Source organism: Marmota monax, unplaced genomic scaffold (genome assembly GCF_021218885.2).
Source record: "Marmota monax isolate L192 unplaced genomic scaffold, Marmota_monax_Labrador192_F-V1.1 WCK01_AAM20220418_F8-fsc00086, whole genome shotgun sequence".
NCBI lineage: Eukaryota > Metazoa > Chordata > Mammalia > Rodentia > Sciuridae > Marmota > Marmota monax.
In genome coordinates this window covers 4,865,472-4,887,089 of record NW_026693086.1, presented here as the reverse complement: position 1 = coordinate 4,887,089, position 21,618 = coordinate 4,865,472, and the positions used below count along the sequence as shown (strand labels likewise).

Here is a 21,618-nt window from a genome sequence, read left to right as displayed (position 1 = left end):
TGAAATGCGCTCCGCAAAGATTTGCAGGATGAAAGAAGGAAGCGAAAGAAAAACCTCCCCTTTACTAAAATGGCAGACCCCGTTTCCTTTACCAAGATGGCTGCGCGCAGGCGCACGAGACGGCGGGCACAGGGGGCGGGGCCGTGGAGAGGCGGAGTCAGCGGGAGCCGTCAGGTGCGGCCCCGCCCCTCGCCCTCCGCCCTCCTTCTTGATTCCGGATTGGTCCGGTTCCAGCGCCGCAGCCTGGCGGCAGCGCTTTGGCGCCGCCCGGCGTTCGCCACTTCCGGCGCGTTGGGGCTGTTGGTCCGGGGCTGCCGCGCGGCGTGAGCGGGCAGCTCCGGGGCGGGCGCGCGCAGGGATGCTCTGGGGGGCGGCGGCGGCCTTGTGGGCTGAGGCAGTGGGGACAGCGCGGGCCCGCGGGCCTCTCTCCTGAGCCGGCCACCCGGGCCTAGCCGCTCCGCCGCGGCCCCTTCAGCCTCCGCCCCTTAAGCCTCGGGGCCGGGCCCGCCGCCGCCTCTGTCCGCGGAAGCCGGGGAGCCCCTGCCTGGGCCCGTAGCCTCCCCCTCGGGGGTCGGGCCCGGGCGGGGGGCCCCGAGCCGCTGCCCTCCTTGCCGGCCTCGGAGCCCCATTTCCTGCTTTTTCAGTTTTCTTGGGGAGGAACGGGTGGGTCTGGATGAATTGCCCCCGGGGGTCCTCCATGAGGTGGACCGGGAGGCCGTGCTCCTTTTAGAGGGTCCCTGCGGGACCGGGTGGGGAAGGGGTTGCCTTTGCATGGTCGGGGGACTTCCCGAGCTTGCCGGGACCATGACCTGAACTGTGCGGGCGGGACGTGTCCGAAGCCCTAGAGCCAGCTCACCTGAGCTGCCCCCTCCCCGGCCAGCATGGTAAGTGGAGTGGGACCCCCGCCCCACTGAGGGCCCTGCCGCAGGGGTGGGAGTGGGTCCCGGGGCTGCTGAGCCATCGTTTCTCTCCCCCGGGCGGGGAGAGGCGCGTGCGGAGCCTGGCTGGTGACACATGCGTGCAGGGTGTGCAGCCCCGGCTGTGCGCTCCCATCCCCCCCAGGGATGTCTCAGGACTGGGAGGGCCCTGGAAGCGCTGCAGGCACAACCCTTGCATCTCCTTGTTTGCTTCCTTCATAATGATAATAACTATCATTTACTTATGGAGGGTTTTCTGTGTGCCCAGGGCCTGTGCTAAGTGATTGACGGGTATTACCTAATTATCACACCAACTCCTTTGATCGGAAGTGGGGAGACTGAGGCATAGAATCATTAATTACCCGGCTCAAGGTCAAGCGCTTTTTAAGTGGCAGTGGCAGTGGCAGTATTTGAACCTAGGCATCCTGACTTGAGAACTCCTCCGGGTTCGGGGAGAACATCGTGTCCAGGTGTAGGTTTATATATATGGGAAAACAGCAAGATTTGCAGAGGTCACTTGGATGATAGCAGAGTCGGCAGGAGTATCCCCTGGACCCACAGCAGCTGTTCTTCATGCTGCGAGCTCTCTGGCCTTCTCCCTGGTAGTGTTGGAAAGCTCCGTCCTTTCTGATCCTGCTAAGAAGCCTCTAGAGGATATCTTCCTCATTTTCCTGAGCCATAAGTATTCTCAGTGCTCCTTTAGATTTGTGTACCGCCATCTATCTATAGAGCATTGTCTTTTTACTTATTTTTGTGGTGCCAGGGATGGGACCCGCGACTTTGTGGGTACTAGGCAAGGCTGTATCGCTGAGCTATATCCCCAGGCTGAGCATTTGTCTTTTTGCAATTTTTTTTTAATCGAGCCTTATCTGTCCATTGCAGTAGACTCAACTGTCTCAAAGGTGAAGTTGTCTGAATCTTTATCTGCCCTAGTTCTTGGCACCGTAGTAAGCCCATGGTGAGTAGTTAATTGCCCAGCCTGTGTTTGGGCACATCCAGGGCTAGCTCTGTGCTCCTCAAGGCCACTTGTTTTACCGCTGCCAAGTTAGTGGAGTAGTAGAGAAAGGGATGCCGCTTCTGTGACACAGCCAGTGGAGGTTTGAAAACTTTCAAGGGGCCTGCTTGTGGTTTGGTAGGTCCTGGAGTATAGAAAGAGGATCTATGTCATTGACCTTTTCCTCATAGGGCTTTTATCCAGCTGGATAAAATACAGCCGTTAATGTCCAGCAGCATGGCATAAGTCGTACTCACACACTCTGTCTCTGTACGTGTAAATTATGCGTTTATATGTGTGCACACATACTCTGGTGGCAGACGAATAAAGCTCTTTGAGTTCCAATTTTCTTATATATACAGTGTGGAGATAGGAATTCTCTAAATAATCCAAAGGTATGAGGTACATGTAACATTTAGCAACCGAGGAAAGTAGTACTCCTTTCCTTCATTTATAATTTCAATAATTAAAACATTTCTAAATTATTCTTTCAGTTTTTAATTTTTGTTTTTTAGCTCTGGTAGAATTTACATAAAACAAAACATTTTACCTGTACAGTTAGTTGAGTGGCATCACATACATTTACGTTGCTGTGCAACTTTCTTGGCCATCTACTCCAGAAGTTTCTCATCTCCCCAAACTGAAACTCTGTACCTTGGGCATGAACTCCTAGTCCCCTCTGTCAGCAGTCCTTCTCCTCTGGGGCCTTGGAAACCATCATTTTGCTTTCTGTAAATGTGACTACGTTAGGGCCCTCATGGAAGTGGAATCATACAGTATTTGCCCTTTGGTGACTGGCTTATTTCACTCAGCTTAATACCTTCAGGTTCATCCATGTCGTAGGGTGTGTCAGTTTCCTTCCTTTTTAAGGCTGAATTCCATTGTGTACGAGGCACATTTTGTTTATCCATTCCTCCGTCAGTGGATACCTGGCTATTGTGCTTAATGCTGCTGTGAATATGAGTGTACAGCTATTTCCGTGGATTTTACAAGGCGACTATATGCCACATCCTGGAGAAGGCACCGAAGGAGCCAGACCCCAGGTACCTCCCAGGGAACTTAGATCACCGTTTGCACCCTTGTATTCAGGTTTCACTTAATTGGCAGTCAGTAGAGCACTGGAATGACCACCTTTGAGTAATTAATTGTAAAGTTGTTGACTTCTTGACCTCTAGTAGATTTTTTTCCTGAGGTAAGTTGTGATCAACCTTAGTTATTTAAGCACACAGTGAGTGGCCACTGTGGATGTGAGGTGAATGATCACATCCTCTTTGTGTCTTTGATGCCAGTGGGTTGCCTGTAGTTGTTCCAGGGGTTTGGGTGGGGCAGGCTTTCCCCCCTAAAAGCCAGGAAATCATTGCCTGGTTTGTGTCTGTCAAGAGAAGGGTCTTTTCCCTGGGATCACAGCTCTTAATTCAAAGAATTCTTTCTTCATTTATTACTGATTTACAGTTTGACTTTTAAGAGTGTTGGTTGGTCTAAGTTTGAGCTTTTTTAATATCTTTTTAAAACATCAAGTCTAGGAAGACTTGAAGAAAACTATCATTTATTAAGTATGCAGTGCGCATGTCAAATATGCAGTTTTTCATTTAGCCATTCAGTATCAGTTCACCTCACCAACCCTGTTAGGTCACATTGTTGCTGTTACTACCAGAGGAAGAGATTAATAGACCTGCTCTAGGATGGAGCTGGCATCTGGACCCATGGTATTGTATTCCAAATCCTGTGTTCTTCACATTGGGGCATGTCATGGGAAAGATTATCAGGAATGTCACTGAACTGTGTGCTTGTTTAGTTCTGAGATAGATAGTGGTGGAGCGTAGGGAGAATGGGGGAATTTCTTTAAACTGTCCCTCCAGCCGAAGAGAATTTGACCTGCATATTTACAGCCAGTTAAATGAGAATGGTAGTTCCAGTACAGAATTAGTTAGCTGTACTCTAACTCCGTTTGATTAAATCATCATTTTTTGTGGAATTCCCATGAGATTTTAAGTGGTGTAACATGTTAGAGGTTCCTACTACTTCTCTGAAGAGTTGTTACTTAATATTGAATGAGCTGCTGCTTAAAACGGAAATTTTGTGCAAAATTGAATCTTTGCTTAAGTTAGTATTTCTTTTTTAGTTGCTTAGAAATTCCATTGGTTACAAAGGCTTATTTATTTATTTATTTATTTTTTACGTCCCAGTCCGTGAATGGTCCCTGTAATGGAGACAAAATCAGACTTTAAATTTGGCCACTCACATGGTGTGTCATGGTGCCAGATTGTGTCCACAGTGTTGTGTGGTACACAGTGCTGTGTGAGGCACAAGGAAGCCACCATGGTGGTGTGAGCAGATGCAGGGAAAGGTTCAGCAGAATCTAGGGGTTCTGTAGTTCTGTCACATCATTAGAGATAGTTTGGGTGACATTTAAATATCAAGAAGTGACTTTAACAGCTTTTGGAAAAATTGGTGCATGACATGGTTCAAATGATGAAATTGCCTGGTAAACAAAAACTCCTGTTAATGTATGTAAAAGCAATTCTCAGCATTAAGCCCAAAGCTTTTTAGTATCTCATACATTCATGAAATATTTTTTGATTTCTGTTTCAAACTTAAAATCTCAGGTGCTGTGACTACAGTATAACAGTGTGTTAGTTAATGTTAAATATAGGTTAGTTTATGCCAGCTATTTTACATATATTAATTTACTTTTTCTTCTAAACAATGCTAGGAGGTAGAGGCTATATTTATATCCCATTTTGTTTTGTTTTGTTTTTTAGATGATGACATTCAAGACACTAAGAAGTCAGGCAGCTTCTCAGAATTACACTGCAACCAAGTGGTAGAATTGGGGTTCAAACCCAGGTAGTCTGGCTCTGGAGTCAGTGCTCAGGGTGTAGGAAGTGTTTGTTTAGCATGCTCAAGGCCGTGGGCTCCCTCCCCTGCAGTGCAGAAATGTTGTTGCTTATAACTGTTACACTTTCTGGGTAATTGTCCTTGCCCCTGAGGAGTCAGGTTAGTGGGGAAGAGGAGATGGATATTCTGATGAATACAGGGCCTGTGGTGAGAGCTGTGGAGAGGAATGCTTTGGTACTAAGGCATGTTGCCATGAAGGTACCTGGGGACAAAGAATGCATTGAGAGCCCGGGTGAGGGTCAAGGAAGGATTTCCAGGAGGGCATATTTGAGTCTTGAAGGATAAGGAAGAGTTTGATAGTTGAATAAGGAAAAAAAGGGCTTTCAAAGTAAATGTCATTTACATAAAGATCAGATATGTATCAATAAAAATAATAAAATAATGGGTGTCAGGTGAGAGTGAAGGAAGGAGTAAATGTTGAGTGTTTAGGACTTTCTGGGGCTTTATCTGCACACATATCTTACAGTACACAAACATGCTGTGTTTTTCTCATCTTCAGAATTCTTCATTCATACTTTGAAGTGTATTGCTCCATTTCTTTGTTCCCTTTTCAAGGAAACTTCAGGAGAGTGTGTTCTATACCTGGTCTCTAGTTCTTTACTTTGTGTTCTGTCTTAAGCTTACTTGTCAAAATTCCTCCTGCCTCTGTTACTGACTCCAGTGGTTGTCTCTTAGCCTTCATCTTATTTGATCAGTGGCCTCAGACAAATCAGACGTTCCCCCTTCACTTAAATATTTCTTTACTTGGCCTCCAGGACACTAAGATGTGCACTTGATTTCCTCCTCCCATCTCCTGAATGTTTCTTCCCATCTCACTGATCTGGGGATGGAACTGAGGAGGAATGATGTTCTAGCATTTTTAAATTTTGAGACAGGATCTTGTTAAGATGCCCAAGCTGGCCTTGAACTTGTGTTCCTCCTTCCTCACCCTCTCTGGTCCCTGGGTGGACAACACCACCCTGGCCTTCTCTCTGATCTTTAAACAGTTGGAGCACTCCAGGCCTCAGACTTTGTGAACTCTTCCAGGCTACCATAAGCCAAGAACTCTAATCCAGGCCTTTTTCCCCAGCTCCAGTGCTCATATATGCAATTGCCTGCTTGACAGACTTGTCACACTTTCTTTCCTGCAGGTGCTGTTACTGTTACTCTACCCTGTGCTCACTCTGTTCAGCTTCCCTGGCCCCTTGTCCTTCTAACCTTCTGGATGTGCTCCTGCTCCAGCTTTGGTCTTGCTGTTGGCTCTACTGGCCTGTTGATGTGACTAAACTTCTTCAAGCTTCCTCAGAGTTACCTTCCCAATGAGGTCTGCCCTTACCAACCTATGTAAAATGGTAATCTCGATGGGCGTGGTGGTACACACCTATTATCTCAGGTGTGGAAGGCTGAGGCAGGAGGATTGTGAGTTCAAAGCCAGCCTCAGCAAAAAACGAGGCATTAAGCAACTCAGTGAGACCCTGTCTCTAAATAAAATACAAAATAGGGCTGAGGATTTGGCTTTGTGGTCGAGTGCCCCTGAGTTCAATCCCTGGTACCCAGAAAAAAAAAAAAAGGTAATTTGTGGGCTGGGGCTATATAGCTTTAGTGGTAGAGTGCTTGCTTTCATGTGTGAGGCCCTGGGTTCCTCCTCAACACCATCAAACAAATCAAAAAAGGTAATCCCATTTCAGAATGCCCAGTTCCTCTGACATCCTGCTTTACTTCTTTTTGTAGCATTTACAGGTTTTAAATATTTTATATACTTAAGGCTTAGTTGTATAGTCCATTTTTTGTTGTTTCCTGCTAACATATTAGCTTTGTAAAGCTAGGGATTTCTGTTTTGTTCACTGATGTATCTCTAGTGTAGAACAGATTCCCAGCGTAGCACACAGTTACATGGTGGTAGGAATGAGTGGAGGCCTTAGGTGTTCAGAGGGGGTTTCAGAGGTTTCCTTGGTGATTAAAAGTTGCAGAGAGGATATTTGAGAAGAGAAGAGAGTAACAATAAGATATGTAATGTTAAGAAAACACTGGAGGACTGGTTTGGCTGTGGTGCTGGTTTATGAAAGGAGGTGGAGGAGGGCCATAACGTTAGTTTATGGCGAGGTTGTGGAGGGTCCTCTCGGCTACCCTTGGGAATTTGGCTTTGATTTTTGGCTGATTTTTCAGTCCATCTGTTGTATATAGGTTAGATTGGTGTGGGAAGCTAGATGTGACACCATACCTGTGTAGACGTGACAAAGGCCTTTTCTCAGATGTAGAATTAGGAATGGAGAGGAAGACTTTTACTCAAAATAAGAGAATTGTCCCTTAAATCTCTCAACTGATTTCAGAGTGTAAGGATGAAGGGAAGAGCCTACACTTTAGCCTGGAGATGGGAATAGTGAGAAGTGTGAAATAGTTGGTGATTTGGAATTGGAGGAATGGAAGCGATGACATTGACCATTACACATGGTAAAGTGTTGGTTTGTTGTTTGGCAGTGCTGGGGATGGAACCCAGGGCCTCACACAGTCAGAAACAAAGCTGACAGGAAGAGATGACAGGAGACGGCCATGTGCTGATAAGTAAGGGTTTGGCTGTGTGGGCTGCTGTGTGGAGAGGGAGGTAATTGGTACCTGGCTGGAGGAGGATGTTGGATATTTTAGGGAGTTGAATTGTCAGTGCACACGGCTGCATAAAGGAAGGCGTGATGGCATGCACTAGGGTGAAGAGGGAGAAATTCTGGACAGTATAGCTGCATCTCTCTGCCCCCGTTTCTCTTCCTTCCTTTCCATCTTTCTTCCTTTTTTCCCCCCAGTGCTAGGGATTGAACCCAGGGCTCTGTGCCTGCTAGGCATGTGCTTTCCCATAGAGCTGCATCCCCAGCCTCACCTCTTAATTTTTCAACCTTCCCCTACCCATTTTCCCCCATATTCTACAACCCATTGTGGACTGACTTTAAAAAAAAAAAATCTTATTGTATTTCCCCTAAGATTCTTTTATTCTTTTTTTTTTTTTTTTAATTGTCACATATTTGTGGCGTAAAGTGTGATTTTTTTGGTGGGGGGGCAGGGAACCAGGGATTGAACTCTGAGGCATTCAACCACTGGGCCACAACACCAGCCTTATTTTATATTTTATTTAGAGACAACGTCTCACTGAGTTGCTTAGCGCCTCGCTTTTGCTGAGGCTGGCTTTGAACTCCTGCCTCAGCCACCCAAGCCACTGGGATTATAGGCGTGAGGACCAGCACAGTGTGATATTTTGATACACGTATACCATGCGTAATGGTCAATTATATATCCATCACCTCAAACAATTATTTCTTTTGGTGAGAGCATTTAAAATCCTGTCCCCTATCTATTTTGAAATATATAATAATTGCTTACTGGCAGACGGACTTTTTGTCTTGATTTTTCAAGATTGCCTATAACCTTAGTGTGCTGAGTCCAGTTTCCATCCATAAGCCATTTGAATTCTTGTGGCCTTTGGCAGCTACTGTCTCCTTTTGTTGAGACACTTGTTCTTGGCTCCCTTGTCTTTCACGTGTTACTTTCTTGGGTTAGTCTCCCTGATCTTTTCTTCCCATGACTTCCTATTCTGGAAGAGTGAAACCCTCCTCTCCAGGCTTGGATATCCACTTAAGTGTGCATTGAATTATTTGAAACCCATCATTTCTCTTCCGGTTAGTCCTCCTCCCATGCCCTAGTTCTGTTAATGACCTTATCTACCAGACTAGTCATAGACCTTGAGTCATCTTTAACTTCCTCCTCTCCTTTAGCCCCCACTCCCAGACCTCTTGATGATGTTACTGTAACATACTATGCCCTGACTGGTTTTCCCTTTATTTCCTCCACTTGGGTGGGACTTCGTTGTCTTTTGCTTTGATTGTTGCTGTCTTGTCTGGGCTGTGCCTTCCAGGTTCTCCCTTCATCAGCCCATCTCTGTGCCTCTGTCAGAGCTACTTCATAGAGCTCAAATGGGAGCCTGCCACTTGACCCCGGTCCTTCACAGCAGAGGGTCCCCATTGCTGTCAGAGAGCAGGTTTCCATTAGGGCAGAATAGTGGAAGCACACAGGCTCTGGGTTTTCACAGACAGATTGACTTTCAGGCCGCAGTAGGGAAGAGGATGACTTATTAAATACTTAAAGTGATTTATTTGGAATATCTTTTTTGTTTGTTTGTTGTTTTGGTGGTGCTGGGGATTGAACCCAGTGCCTTGTGCATGTGAGGCAAACACTCAACCAACTGAGCTATATCCCCAGCCCTTGGAATATCTTTAAAGATTTCCCAAATTGTACCTTGTTCTCCAGCCACAACAAACTTCTTGTCATTCCAGACCATCCAGCACACTCCCGTGCTTCTCTGACTTTACTCTTGCTGCTGTTTCTCTGCTTGTCCTTTTCTTGAGGGAGACTCATCCATCATATTCATGGTCATCATAAGCATGTCTTTGAAGCTTTCTAACTCCTGGTTTAACGTACATTATCTTTTATTTTTTGGCTTTTATTATTTTTATTTATTTATTTTTATTACATAAGAATTACAGGACTACATTCTTGTAGTGATGTTCAGAAGTTTGAAGAGAATAATATGAAACCTGTGCCTCCTTTATGCTCCCTCCTCTCCATCCCAACCCAAGTCTGGTTCTCTTTAATAAAAGAGTCCATATCAGGTGTGTCTTCCTCCTCTCTGCCTCTCCAGTGCCTAGTAAGGATTCAACAGGCATTTATTTGGTTGAGTCAGGAGTGAAAATAAATCCAAGGAGGTCAAGGTGGCCCTTGAGATTAGAAATGATGAAAGTAGCAGTACTTGGAGAGACTGGTAAAATTGAAACAGTATGAATGTAGTTACCACCCTGTTTAACCAGAATCCAGCCAGTGAGCAAGGGCAGTGGTTAGGGCACTTGCTGTGTAGATTGTGTGCTCAGAAGCCCCAACAGCTGGGGGTGGGGTCAGGTGAGGTGAGGCAGTTGGTTGTAGATACCTAGGAAAGCCACAAAGCAGAGAATCAAGGGAGGTGGAAGAGGCCAACGGGAAGGAATTTAGAGGAACAAAAAAATGGGTAGTTCATAATTACATTCTGTGCTAGCCATTGCTTGGGGGCCCTGCTGCAAACTCCTACTCCCATAGCCACCCTACAAGGTGGTTATTATGTTCCCATTTTACACTTGAGGAAGATATGGACACTGAGGCTCAGGGGAGGGTAAAGTTAAGTTGCTTGTCAAAAATTTACATAGTGAGGGCTGGAGTTGTGGCTCAGCGGTAGAGCACTTGCCTCTCATGTGTGAGATCCTGGGTTCGATCCTCAGCACCACATAAAAAAATAAATAAATAAACAAAATAAAGATTAAAAAAAAAGAAGCTTAAAAAAATTTACATAGTGAGTTACATAGCTAGGTTTCAGACCCAAGGTTCCAACCCCCAAACACGTGTTTTTTCGTAGATCATTAGATTTCTTTTTAACCCTATGCATATATACGTAGACATATTTACTTGAAATATAGCCTATCTACTTATATTGTCCCATGAAAACAGTGCATCTAGCCGGTTAAACTTAATACCTGAAAAAATTTGCCTCATAGTAGAAGGGTTCAGATGGTCAGCATTGGCTAATAAATAGCTATCTCTGCATGTCCTATAATGTGATAGAATAGAGAAAGTGGACTGTTGAGGGCACAATGGTAGCTGGAATAATGGAATTGACAGAGGAAAGTTGCTTTCCTTGAGTTTCAGTTCAGATAAGCCCATTAAGCTTAGTCTATGCAGTAGGCTCACTTAAATCACAGCAGCTTTCTGTCGTTTTATATTAAGGTCATAATAAAAACTGTCTCTGGTCTAGGACTCTCTCAAAAGGTTAGGTGGAAAAGAAAGGCCATCATTGTTTTCTCAGCCAGTAATTAGACCTGGGAAGTGTTTCCTTTTTTTTTTTTTAGAGGAATAACTACATAAAAAAAAAAAAATTTGTGTGTGTGTATCCATGTGCCTGTCTGACCATTTTTCCAATACTGGGGATTGAGCCCAGGGCCTCACTTCTGCAGGCAAGCACTCTACCTCTGAGCTACATACATCTCTGTCTTTTTATTTTTTTTAATTATTATTTTTTAAAAATATTTATTTTTTAGGTGTAGATGGACACAACATAATGCCTTTATTTTTATGTGGTGCTGAGGATCGAACCTGTGACCTGCCCGTGCTAGGTGAGCACTCTACCGCTGAGCCACAATCCCAGCCCCACATCTCTAGTATTTTATTTTGAGACAGGGTCTTACTAAGTTGCGCAGGTTGACCTTAAATTCCTGCCTCAGACTCCCAAGTAGCTGGGATTTCTAGCTCCTACTTTAAGACATATTATCTTTGATTTTGTTTAGTTTAGCAAGCCTGCACCACTGTGTGCCTGGCTGAATTTTTTTTTTTTTTTTTGAGAGAGAGAGAGAGAGAGAGAGAGAGAGAATTTTTAAATATTTTTTTTTTTTTTTTTTAGTTTTTGGTGGACACAATATCTTTATTTTTATGTGGTGCTGAGGATCGAACCCAGTGCCCCACACATGCCAGGCGAGCGCGTTACTGCTTGAGCCACAACCCCAGCCCGGGAAAATTTTTAAAAAAGTGACACGTGGCTTCAGTGACACACACCTTGTAATCCCAGTTACTCTGGAGGCTGAAGCAGGAGGATGGCAAGTTTCCAGCTTTGACAGCTTAGTGAGATCCTGACTCAATATAAAAAATAAAAAGGGCTGGGGTAAAACCCAGCTTAGTGTAAAGCCCCCTGGATTTAGTTCATAGTATCACAAAACAAAAACAAAAAACCAATAAAATGACAAACCAAAAAAAAAAAAAAAAAAAAAAACAACCCAAAACTCTAAAATACCAAAGTACAAAGCCATGACAAAAGGGAAAAAAGGAAATCACTGATTTTTTTATATTATATAAATATCCCATAATTTTCTGAAAATTTATCTATAGCTATATATCTGTAGATGGATGAGGGATACTTAGCATAAGTACTTTTGTTAAGAAAGTGAATGTACTGATGCTTTTTGATCAGAATATTTAAAAAATAAAAACTAAATTACTGTCATTTATTTTGAAATAATTATATGATCACAGGAAGTTGTAAAACTATGAGTTCTATGTACCCTTCACCCAGATCCCCCGATGGTGGCATTTTATGTACCTTTGTGCAATATCAAAACCAGGAAATAGGCATTGGTATGTGTCAATTATTGACTAGACTACAGGCCTGATTGAGTTTTTACCAGTTTTAGACCTGCATTTATTTGTATGTATATGTTTCTGTGCAGTTTATTCCATGTGTTGATTCGTGTAATCACCACCCCAGGTAAGGTACAGAATTCTCTCATCACAGAACTCCTCATGGGTACCGCCTCTTTGTCTTCGTACCCCCCCCCCCCCCCAGCAACTACTCATCTCTAGGGTTTTGTCAATGTTATTTTGAGAATGTTATATAAATGTAATCAGCAGTATGTAACTTTTTAAAAATTTTTTTCTTTTAGTTGTAATTGGACATAATACCTTTTATTTTTATGTGGTGCTGGGGATCCAGCCCAGCGCCTCACACGTGCTAGGCGAGCTCTCCACCACTGAGCCACAACCCCAGCCCCAGTATGTAACCTTTTGAGATTGACTTATTCACTCACCATAATGCTTTTGGCTGCTGTCCATTTCACTTGAATTTATAGCAAAAAAAGAAAAAAGTGAAACTGAAAGGAAGTAACACATTTCAAGTAAGTCTTTGTCTCAGTTATTAGTGCTGCATAAATCCTCGTTGGTTAAGGAAGAAGACTATAAAAAACATTTGGAAGATGGCATCATTTTTTATCAATATACTATGTCCCAGTTGTAATCAGTATTGGTGAACTTTGTAACAGCAAAAATAAGAAAATTTGTACTCTTTCCACTTCCCCTCTTCTTCCCTTTTGATTGTTAATTTACTTTGTTATGTTTTAGAGCATTTTTATACTATTTTATTATCATAATTTCCTCACTTTAGTGTTACATGTTTTCAAGGATTCAGTATTTCCCACTGGTTCTTTTTATGTTTTTTTTTTTTCCCCTCATATTCTGTAGTTCATTTCCTTACTGCTGGATTTTATTGTCAATTTTTGTACAGAGTGCCCTATTTGGTCATGTGTGTTTGTATTTTGAAGAACATTTTGGCTAGGTATAACATTCTTGGGATTTACTCTTTCCCTCTGATTTTGTAGACATTGTTCTACCATCTGGGATGGAGTGTTCTTTTGATCTTTTCTGTCATTTATTAGCTGATAATCCTTTTTCAAAAGAGTTTGTAATTGTTATTTTTCTGGAATTATTTCATATTTTAAAATGCCTATGTATTATCCTTATCCATAAATGGTAACCTTGCTGGGCATAATACTTATAGGTAGTGCATTCTTTTCCCAAGTATTTTGGAGACCTTTCTTCATTGTTTTCTGAAGGATGACATGTGGAATATAGTAATTTCTACCTCAGTGAGAACCAGCTTGACTTCTGCCTGGCTGCTGGAAGAAATCTGCAAGTTCAGCAACTTCTGCATCTCTCAGAGTAGATAATTTTTTTTTTTTTTAATCAATTTGCCCTGGAACACCAGTGGTGTGCCTGTGTTAATGAATTAATACTGAATGTTACTGTGTTTCTGTTAACTTACTTTTTAAGTTTGTAGGATAGATAACTTTTTTTTTTGGTGTTGGGGATTGAACTCAGGGGCACTCAACCACTGAGCCACACCCTCAGCCCTGTTTTGTATTTTATTTAGAGATAAGGTCTCACTGAGTGCTTAGCACCTCACCTTAGCTGAGGCTGCATTTGAACTTGGACCCTTCTGTTTCAGCTTCCTGAGCCTCTGGGATTACAGGCATGCGCCACTGTGCCCTTCTAGATAACATTTTCGCAATACTCAAGAGTTGGGTAGGCCCTGTTCCCCACTTTTGGTTAACATTATTAAAACTAATTAATGTGAAGGGTGAAATTGAACTTCAGGAATTACTTTTTGAAATAAAATACCAAAAGATGTTCCACTTCACTCATCACTTATCACCTAAGGCACTCTTGAGTGGAGTGGAACTTTTTTTGATGTTTATTACAGTATATATTTAATTCCCATATCAGCTTACCATTCTTGATCTCCTGATCTTTGTACATTTTCTATTGGGTCAGCCAACATTTGTTTAATTTTAAATATAATTTGGTTGGATAATTTTGGAGTAGCTTGCACATTTGGTTGAGCAGTTATAGGGTAAATTGAACGCAGGTACTTTTGTTGAAAGGAGAGCGCTAACTAGCATTTCATGTGCACTAATTATTTGGAATTGAATAAAATGAGAATATCGAAGGGGCTGTGGAATCTGATGGTTTTCTAAATCACTGCACATGTACCTTTTGTCTTATCGTGTAATTAAAGTGTTCATTCCCTCCTGCTTGGCTAAAGGTTTATTTGTCATAACATAATTTAAGAACTTTAGAAATACAGGTCTCATTGTAGGATAGAGTTTCCTTTACCAGAAAGTTTGGAGTTTCTTTGAAGTGATTTTCCAGTAATTTTTTATTGTTGATTCTGTTAGTTGGGCTTATGAACCAAAGTGTGAATTTACAATGTTAAGAGGTCGTTTCATAGAAGGATTGGCTAGTCATGCTTAGAGTTTCTGTAAAGGAAAGCACATGTCCGTGGACTACAAGTCATAGAAGGCTTCCTGTAAACTTGAAAATTCTTGAAAATCTTGGCTTGTACCTTAAACATTTATTGTTTAATAACCAGTGTAGCTAAGTGTGGTTGTGCACACCTGTAGTCCCATTTATTTGGAAGGTGGAGGCAAGAGGATCACCGAATTGGAGGCCAGCCTGGGCAACTTAGCAAAGACCCTGTTTTAAAGTACATCAGTAAGTCTGGGAATGTAACTCAGAGGTAGAGGGCATGTCTAGCATGTGAGACCCTGGGTTCCATCACTAGTATAGGGAGGAGGGAACAGCGTAGAATCTTTTTGCTTATCTATTAACTAGTCATAACTGTTTGAATCTTCACAAGGAAATAAAAGTACCAGGCACACATGTTTGAGGAACACAATGTGGATTCATCTCATTTGTCTGTGGGGTGAGTGGCTCATCCTCACATCCTCATCTCACTCTGCACAGACATACTTTATTGAGACATGCTGCAAAATCATATCTTGATCTATTGGTAAGTGAAGCCTCTTATGAAGAGAGAAAACTTGAAGGTGTTTGAAAAGGTCTCAAAGCACTATAAGAAAACATTTTGAGAAATAATGAAGAACTCCCATTTCAATAGTGTCAGATTGAAAGAGTTTTGAGTTGATACTCTTATTGGGATACTTAACAGACCAGTTGATAATTTAACATTTGTGTTTCTGACTGCCAGGAACCTTCAGAGCTTTTAAGGAGGAATTTGTTAGGATCTGCATTGCCTCCAGTGGTCTGGAGCAGGTCACAGTGAGTGGACCCAGCTTAAGGCACTTCCTAAAACTTGGATGAGTGGTGAGCCGTGGCAAAAATTGCTGATTATTTATTTAGAGAAAGTTGAAAAGACAAGTTGTAGAGAGAATCTGCACTGAAATGCATGAAATTTGTAATTTTTTTCTAAAATGGAAAGTCAGGAGCTGGGATAAGCACTGGTTCATTTGGGGAATCACTTGAAAAAAGTTACAAATAGTTGGGCATTCGTCTAGTCCACAGATATAGATGTAAGAATGGAAAGGGGTGAGTAGAAGTTTTGAAAGTTTATAATTCCTGGGTGAGTCTAATCTTGGATGAGGGAGATGTACAGGCCAGCGTATGATTTCAGTGCTGGGGATAAGTGCAGAAATAGAACTTGTAAGAGAGATAGCTGCACTTAAAAAACAAAAATAAGCCTTGCTAAATTGGGGATGGGAGTCTGTATCAGGGAAGGCTTCCCAAAGGAGGTGATGTCTAACTTAAGTTTCAGAGCAGCTGTGGGAAGTCTTTTGGCAGAATGGTTTTTCTTTTGATTCATGAGGAAAGGAACCGTGGACTTATTATCGCCCAGGAAACTGTTCATGTACATTCTGCATTCTGTTTTTAGAGAAAGACAAATTAAGTGATATCAGGATTGATTTATTTTAAGCCTGTTATTGAGATACTTTTAGACTTATAGAAAAGCTGCTAAGATCTTACAGGGAATTTCTCTGTACTCTTCTTTTGTAGGGATTTATTAAAAGCAAACATCAACAAAAATCGCAGTAGCCACCCTTTGAAACATTTGTGACCACTCCGTAGTTCAATTTTTACCTTCTTCATTCTGGTAGAATGAAGGAATTAAAGGAGAAACTGATGCTCCTACAGAATCATAAAATCTGCCGCCTCTTGATTTTGCTTAGTTAACTATTTTGAACTCTTACAAATATTTGAAAAAAATTTTTTTTAGTTGTAGATAAACACAATACTTTTATTTTATTTATTTTTATGTGGTGCTGAGAATTGAACCCAGTGCCTCACACATGCTAGGCAAGCACTCTACCACTGAGCTATGACTGCAGCCTTCTTAAAAATATTTGATAGCTTAAAAAAAAAAAGAAATTACCACCATCTGATTCAACTATTAATAACATTTTGGTTTGGTTTGCTCCCTTCTAGCTTTTTTCTCTTTACATATGGTTGAGGTCATACTGTCAATGCACTTTCTTCTTTTTTTACTTAACATTATAGCAGAAGTGTTTTTTGTTTTGTTACCAGGGATTGAAATTGGGGGCACTCACTGAGCCATATCCCCAACCCTACTTTGTATTTTACTTAGAGACAGGGTCTCACTGAGTTGTTTAGCCCTCGATTTTGGTGAGGCTGGCTTTGAATTAGCAATTCTCCTGCCTCAGCCTCCCAAACTGCTGGGATTACACCATTGCACCTGGCTAAAAGTTTTTTTTTTTTGCCACGGTAAAATGTGATTAAAGTCTTTGCAAAAAGCTTTTTCTTTATTATAGAAAATTGCTTCAGAATAGGGTCCCAGAAAAGCCCAAGGGTATCGAGATTTTTTTTTTGTCATAAAGTTTTTATTTTCAAATAATTTTTACATTTGGTATGAATTCTTTTTTTTTTTTAATGTGGTGCCAGAGATTGAACCCAGGGCCTTGTGCATGTGAGGCAAGCACTCTGCCAACTGAGCTATATCCCCAGCTCCAGTATGAAAATTTTTAAGGCACTTCATCACATGGTACAATAGAAAGGTTGCACCAGTTTATTCTTCCCACTAGTTGTACATAATTATGCTCATTAGCATTGGTAATCTTAAGAAAATTGTTGCTAGTTTTTTTTTTTTTTTTTTAAACTGTAGATGGACACAACACCTTTACTTATTTTTATGTGGTTCTGAGGATCGAACACATTGCCTCACACATGCTAGGCAAGCCCTCTACTACTGAGCTCCAACTCTAGCCCCCAAACTTGCTATTCTATACAGTACAAAATTCAGCAACAGGTCTGGGGGTGTAGCTCAGAGGTAGATCACTTGCCTAGCATGTGCAGGGCCTTGGGTTCCATCCCTAGTACTATGTGCAGCATATAAAAATCAGCTCTATTAAGTACATTTATCATGTTGTGTTCTTTCATTACTCCGAAGGAAACCTCATCACTTCCCATTTCTCTCCCCAGCCCCCGGCAATCACAAGTCTACTTTCTGTGTCTATGGTTATCCTTATTCTGGACTTTTCATATGAATGAAATCATGTAGTACATGGCCCTTCAGTATCTTTTCTTTTTTGAGATGGTAGTCTCTCTATATTGGCCAGGCTTGCCTCAAACTCCTGGGCTCTAGTGATCCTCCTGCTCCAGCCCCCTGAGTAGCTGGGTAACTACATCAGTATATTTTAAAGCATAGAAAAAGGTGAAGATGAATGAGCTGGGTGTGGTGACATGTGTCTATAATCCCAGCCACTTGCTGGGATCCTGGTCTGGGCAACACATCGCCAAAAAAAAAAAAAAAGTTTAAATTGGTCAGGATGCCCCATGCTCCAGCCATTAGGAAGAAATAGTTTACAGCTATTGTCAGTGGACAAAGGGCTCTAGGGAAGGATGGAACCTAAAATAAGGAAAAGGGGGAAAATTTATCGTGCCTAGAGAGTGAAAGCCAATGAAATGACAGCACATTTCCTGGATGGGAATATGCAGGAAACTTCTAGACATTACTCTTGATTTGGAATGTGATTTGGAGAACTTGCAGGTAAGGTGTTTTTATTTCTGTCATAGAAAATAGCCAGCCTAGAAATGAGTATGACAACATCTAATACAGAGGACCTTAGGAAATGTATGAATTTTTGCCTAAAAACAAGAGTTCTATTGGATGTCAAGGAGAACAGACAAGGCTCCAGAGCATCAGTTTCTCAGTATTGGATATTTTCACTGGGACCCCTGGGGAGAGAAGTCCTGTGTTTTTATTTAGGTGAGTGGTTTTTATCCTTCATGTAGGACTTTTTCCAAAACTGGGACTGAGCCCTTCAGAATTTGATCTGACAGCTGTGTTGGAATGGGAGTGCTTGATGTAGATGAGGATTTTATGTTAACAGTTATCACTTAGGTATTACATTCAGGTTCTGGCTGATAAGTCAGGTCTTGTTTTGATCAGTGTGTTAATCATTCCCCAGGGCCTGAGCCCTTAGGGGTGGTGGTGGGGGCTGGAAGATGTGAATTCGCAAGGCCAAGGATCAGAGCCTGCATGATGTTATGAAATATTTGGTCTTCACTTCCGAAGATCCTTAGAATCTCCAGAGTGATGTTCTTTTGTATGTCATTGAATTGACTGATGGCTGCTAGCCTCTAGGGACCTTCAGGATGGGGACTGGTCATAGGAAAAACAAAAGCAGGATTAGAGAATTGGGACTTTGAGCTCCACCCCTCGACCTCATGGAAAGGAGAGGGCTGAAGATGGCTAACGTGAGGAAGCTGTCATAAAAGTCCCAAAGGACTAAGTTTGGGGAGGTTCTGGATAATGTCACATGGAAGTTCCTGGAGGGTGTTGCACCAGGGGAGGGAGTGCCTTCTGCCCTCTCCGCATCCACCTATGCATCTCTTCATCTGTGTTCTCTGTAGGATCAGTTTTAATAAGCTGGTAAATGTAAGCATTTCCCTGAATTCTGTGAGCCACTTTAGGAAAGGAATTGAACTCAAGGAAGGGGTTGTGGAAATGTGGATTTATGACTTTTTAGAAGCACAGTTAGAACAGCTGTGCTAGGTCTTGGTGACTGGCACCAGAAGTGATGTGAGGCAGAGCCCCCCACCTGTGGGTGGGATCTGATGCTGTATTCCAAGAATTGAGGTGGCACTGAGATTTGCACACCTGAGTTCATTTTAGCTTATTGAATTCATTGTAATGTGATAAGCCCAGGGGTGGCTGCTCTGTGTGGGAATTGCAGTAGTCATGGTTATGCTTATTCTGGACTTTGGTGGTGACTTTGCCAAGGAGTGAAAGGCATTCTAAAGAGAAAATGGCATGGACCTATAATGTGGAGGGAAAAGTGAGGCTTTGGGTCTGGCTGGAGTAGAGGATGGATAGGGGGTCTGGGTAGGGACAGTAAATTGTCTGTCATACATTAGGGCCAGAAGGTGGAGTGACTCCATCACCCCTGGTGATCAGGTGGCAAAGACACTCGGTGTTGGTGGTGTGGTGATGTGCAATTGAAAGGTGCTTGAGAATTAACAAACCAGTATTTCAGCGACTGTTTATTAGCTGGACTTGATAGAACCTGAATCATGAATCTGCAAGGGCTTTGGCTTACAGGTGGTATTAGCTAAGGGATTATTTTTTCTTTTCTTTTCTTTTTTTTTTTTGCTGGGGATTGAACCCAAGAGCAAGGGTTTCTGTGCTCTGTAGGCCCATAGGGTTTCTTGGAGATGTCACAGGTGCTGGGCTTGGGAGTACAGGCATTTTGGGGTCATAGTAATTAAGCAGAGTCTCTGAGTCTGTTTTAAATGGTGGAACTCTGGGCAATACATTTCTTTAAAAAACAAACAAAAATGCAGCTTTTGCTGCTGGAATTATGGATCTGTTCCCAAACCCTTCCTGTCTCGAGCACAAATGGAGGCCCGCAGGGCATGTGGTATCATTGTCTCATACTTTGTTTGCAGCACATTTGTATATGATCCATATAAAAATGAAAGTGAAAGCATTTGGTATTATTGGAACTTTCTGAGCATTTGGTTGGTTTATTATGTGGGATTTTTGTTTATTTGGTTTCTTTTTTAAAAGCTCATTGAGTCACCCATGATATGTGTAGTGAAGGTAGTGATGTAGTTTTGTTTATGGTTAGGGTGTCATTTAGTTCTCACAACTACCTGGTGAAGGGATGTGCTGTTGTAAGTTCATTTTGCAAATAAGAAACTTAAGGCTCAGAGTGGTTAAGTAGTTTGCTCATCATGTCATTACTGTATAGGGTGTTAGGGTTAAATCCTTATTTTAAAATAACAATTTTTACTTAAAAAAAACACAACAACTTTATTTTTACTTCTCCTTGCCCCCATATTCTAGCAGGGTTGTTTGAGAACTGTGGAAAAGATGATCCATGCCTCTCTCCCATGCTAATTATGCTTGTCCTGCTGGGAATTGGAGGTTGACAGAAAACTGCGTGTAGGGCTATCTTTCCATTATCTAGAATGCTAGCAGGGCCAAGGTTTTTGGCAGGGTAACAGGACACAAGTGAAGTAAGTACTTGTTTTCTTCCTCCTGTGTACCTCCACCACCCCTAAAAAAAGTCACCATCTGCTTTTCAGCTGCCATAGCCGTTTGGGAATCACAAGTGGGATGGGGAAGGAACAGTGTATAGCCCAGCATTGCAATATAGTTTTCTTTTTTTATTACAATTTTTTTTCTTTTGGTGTATTTTGGTGAGATATATATATTTTTTTGGTGATGGTGCTGGGGATTGAACCCAGGCCCTGTGTATGCTAGGGAAGCACTCTCCCACTGAGCTATGTTCCCGGCCCATTTTTTATTTTTGTTTGCAATAGTTTTCTATATTGTATACGTTATAGCTATTTTTAAAATCATAGTTTTAATGAGAAAAATTGCATTGATTGGTAGTACTGTGTGGAACCCAGAGCACACGAGTTCCTGGTTAGAGAGTTGCTAAGCAGACTTCTCACTTTGTGGCTAGTGATCATCTGTGGTGATGGGAGGAGTATCATCCCCTGGCCAGGAAGAGTCACTTCCTATTAGACAGATCTCTGCTTGTGCAGCACCCTCACACTTCCGGTAGAATGTAATGCCCTCAGCAGCTGCTCCTATGGGCTCCTATCTCTTGCATGAGATACTGCTTGGTCATTGGTTATGAGCCTTTGAGAACCTTCGAAAATGTGGCTGAACAGCAATTAAAAATTGAAATATTAGGGTTGTGTTAGGCATATTCAGAGGGAAAAGTTGGTGACTGTCTAATGGACTTTGATTTTTTAAAAGCAAGTGCATACGTGGAGTTTGTGCAAGGAAACGTGTTATGAGAGATGGCTCTTATAGTGCTTTAAAACCATACACATTGTACACACCTGATCACATTTAATGCCCAGGGTGCTACAGGAGCTTTCAGGGTTTGCCTAAAGTTTTATACAGGCTGTCCTCAGTGGAGTCAGGCAGGACTGGCTCTAGCCTGGTCCTTTCTCTGCCTGCCATGCCGGGCTGTGTTCCTCTCTTGGAGGTGCACTGTTCCTGTAAGTTTTCTCCTTGCTCATGTGGTGGGCACCCTTTCTAGGTTCCCTCATTCTTGCTTTGGTTTACATTCAGGGGCGGGTTGTTTGTACCCCAGGTGGGAGCAGGATTGGAGCAGTTCTCCTCTGCCCTGTCTCCATCCTCTTTGTTTCTTCCTTTCTACAGGAATGATTGGT

At 42.3% G+C, this 21,618-nt stretch overlaps 1 protein-coding gene across 6 annotated transcripts in view; it reads left to right on the top strand.

The window, feature by feature from the left end:
• The first annotated feature begins 295 nt into the window (after positions 1-295).
• Xpo6 (exportin 6) overlaps positions 296-21,618 on the top strand; it is a 103,636-nt gene continuing 82,313 nt past the window's right edge. For 2 of the 6 annotated variants that reach the window (XM_058582642.1, XM_046454385.2), the window contains exon 1: positions 296-884. Coding sequence is in view for 4 of the 6 variants with exons in the window: in XM_046454385.2 (XP_046310341.1) it covers positions 882-884 (3 nt within the window). In the remaining 2 variants the exon portion in view is untranslated. Of the gene's footprint in view, positions 885-10,889; positions 10,965-21,618 lie in introns of all 6 variants that reach the window. The other 4 variants (XM_046454387.2, XM_046454384.2, XM_058582641.1 and 1 more) reach the window with 3 other exon arrangements.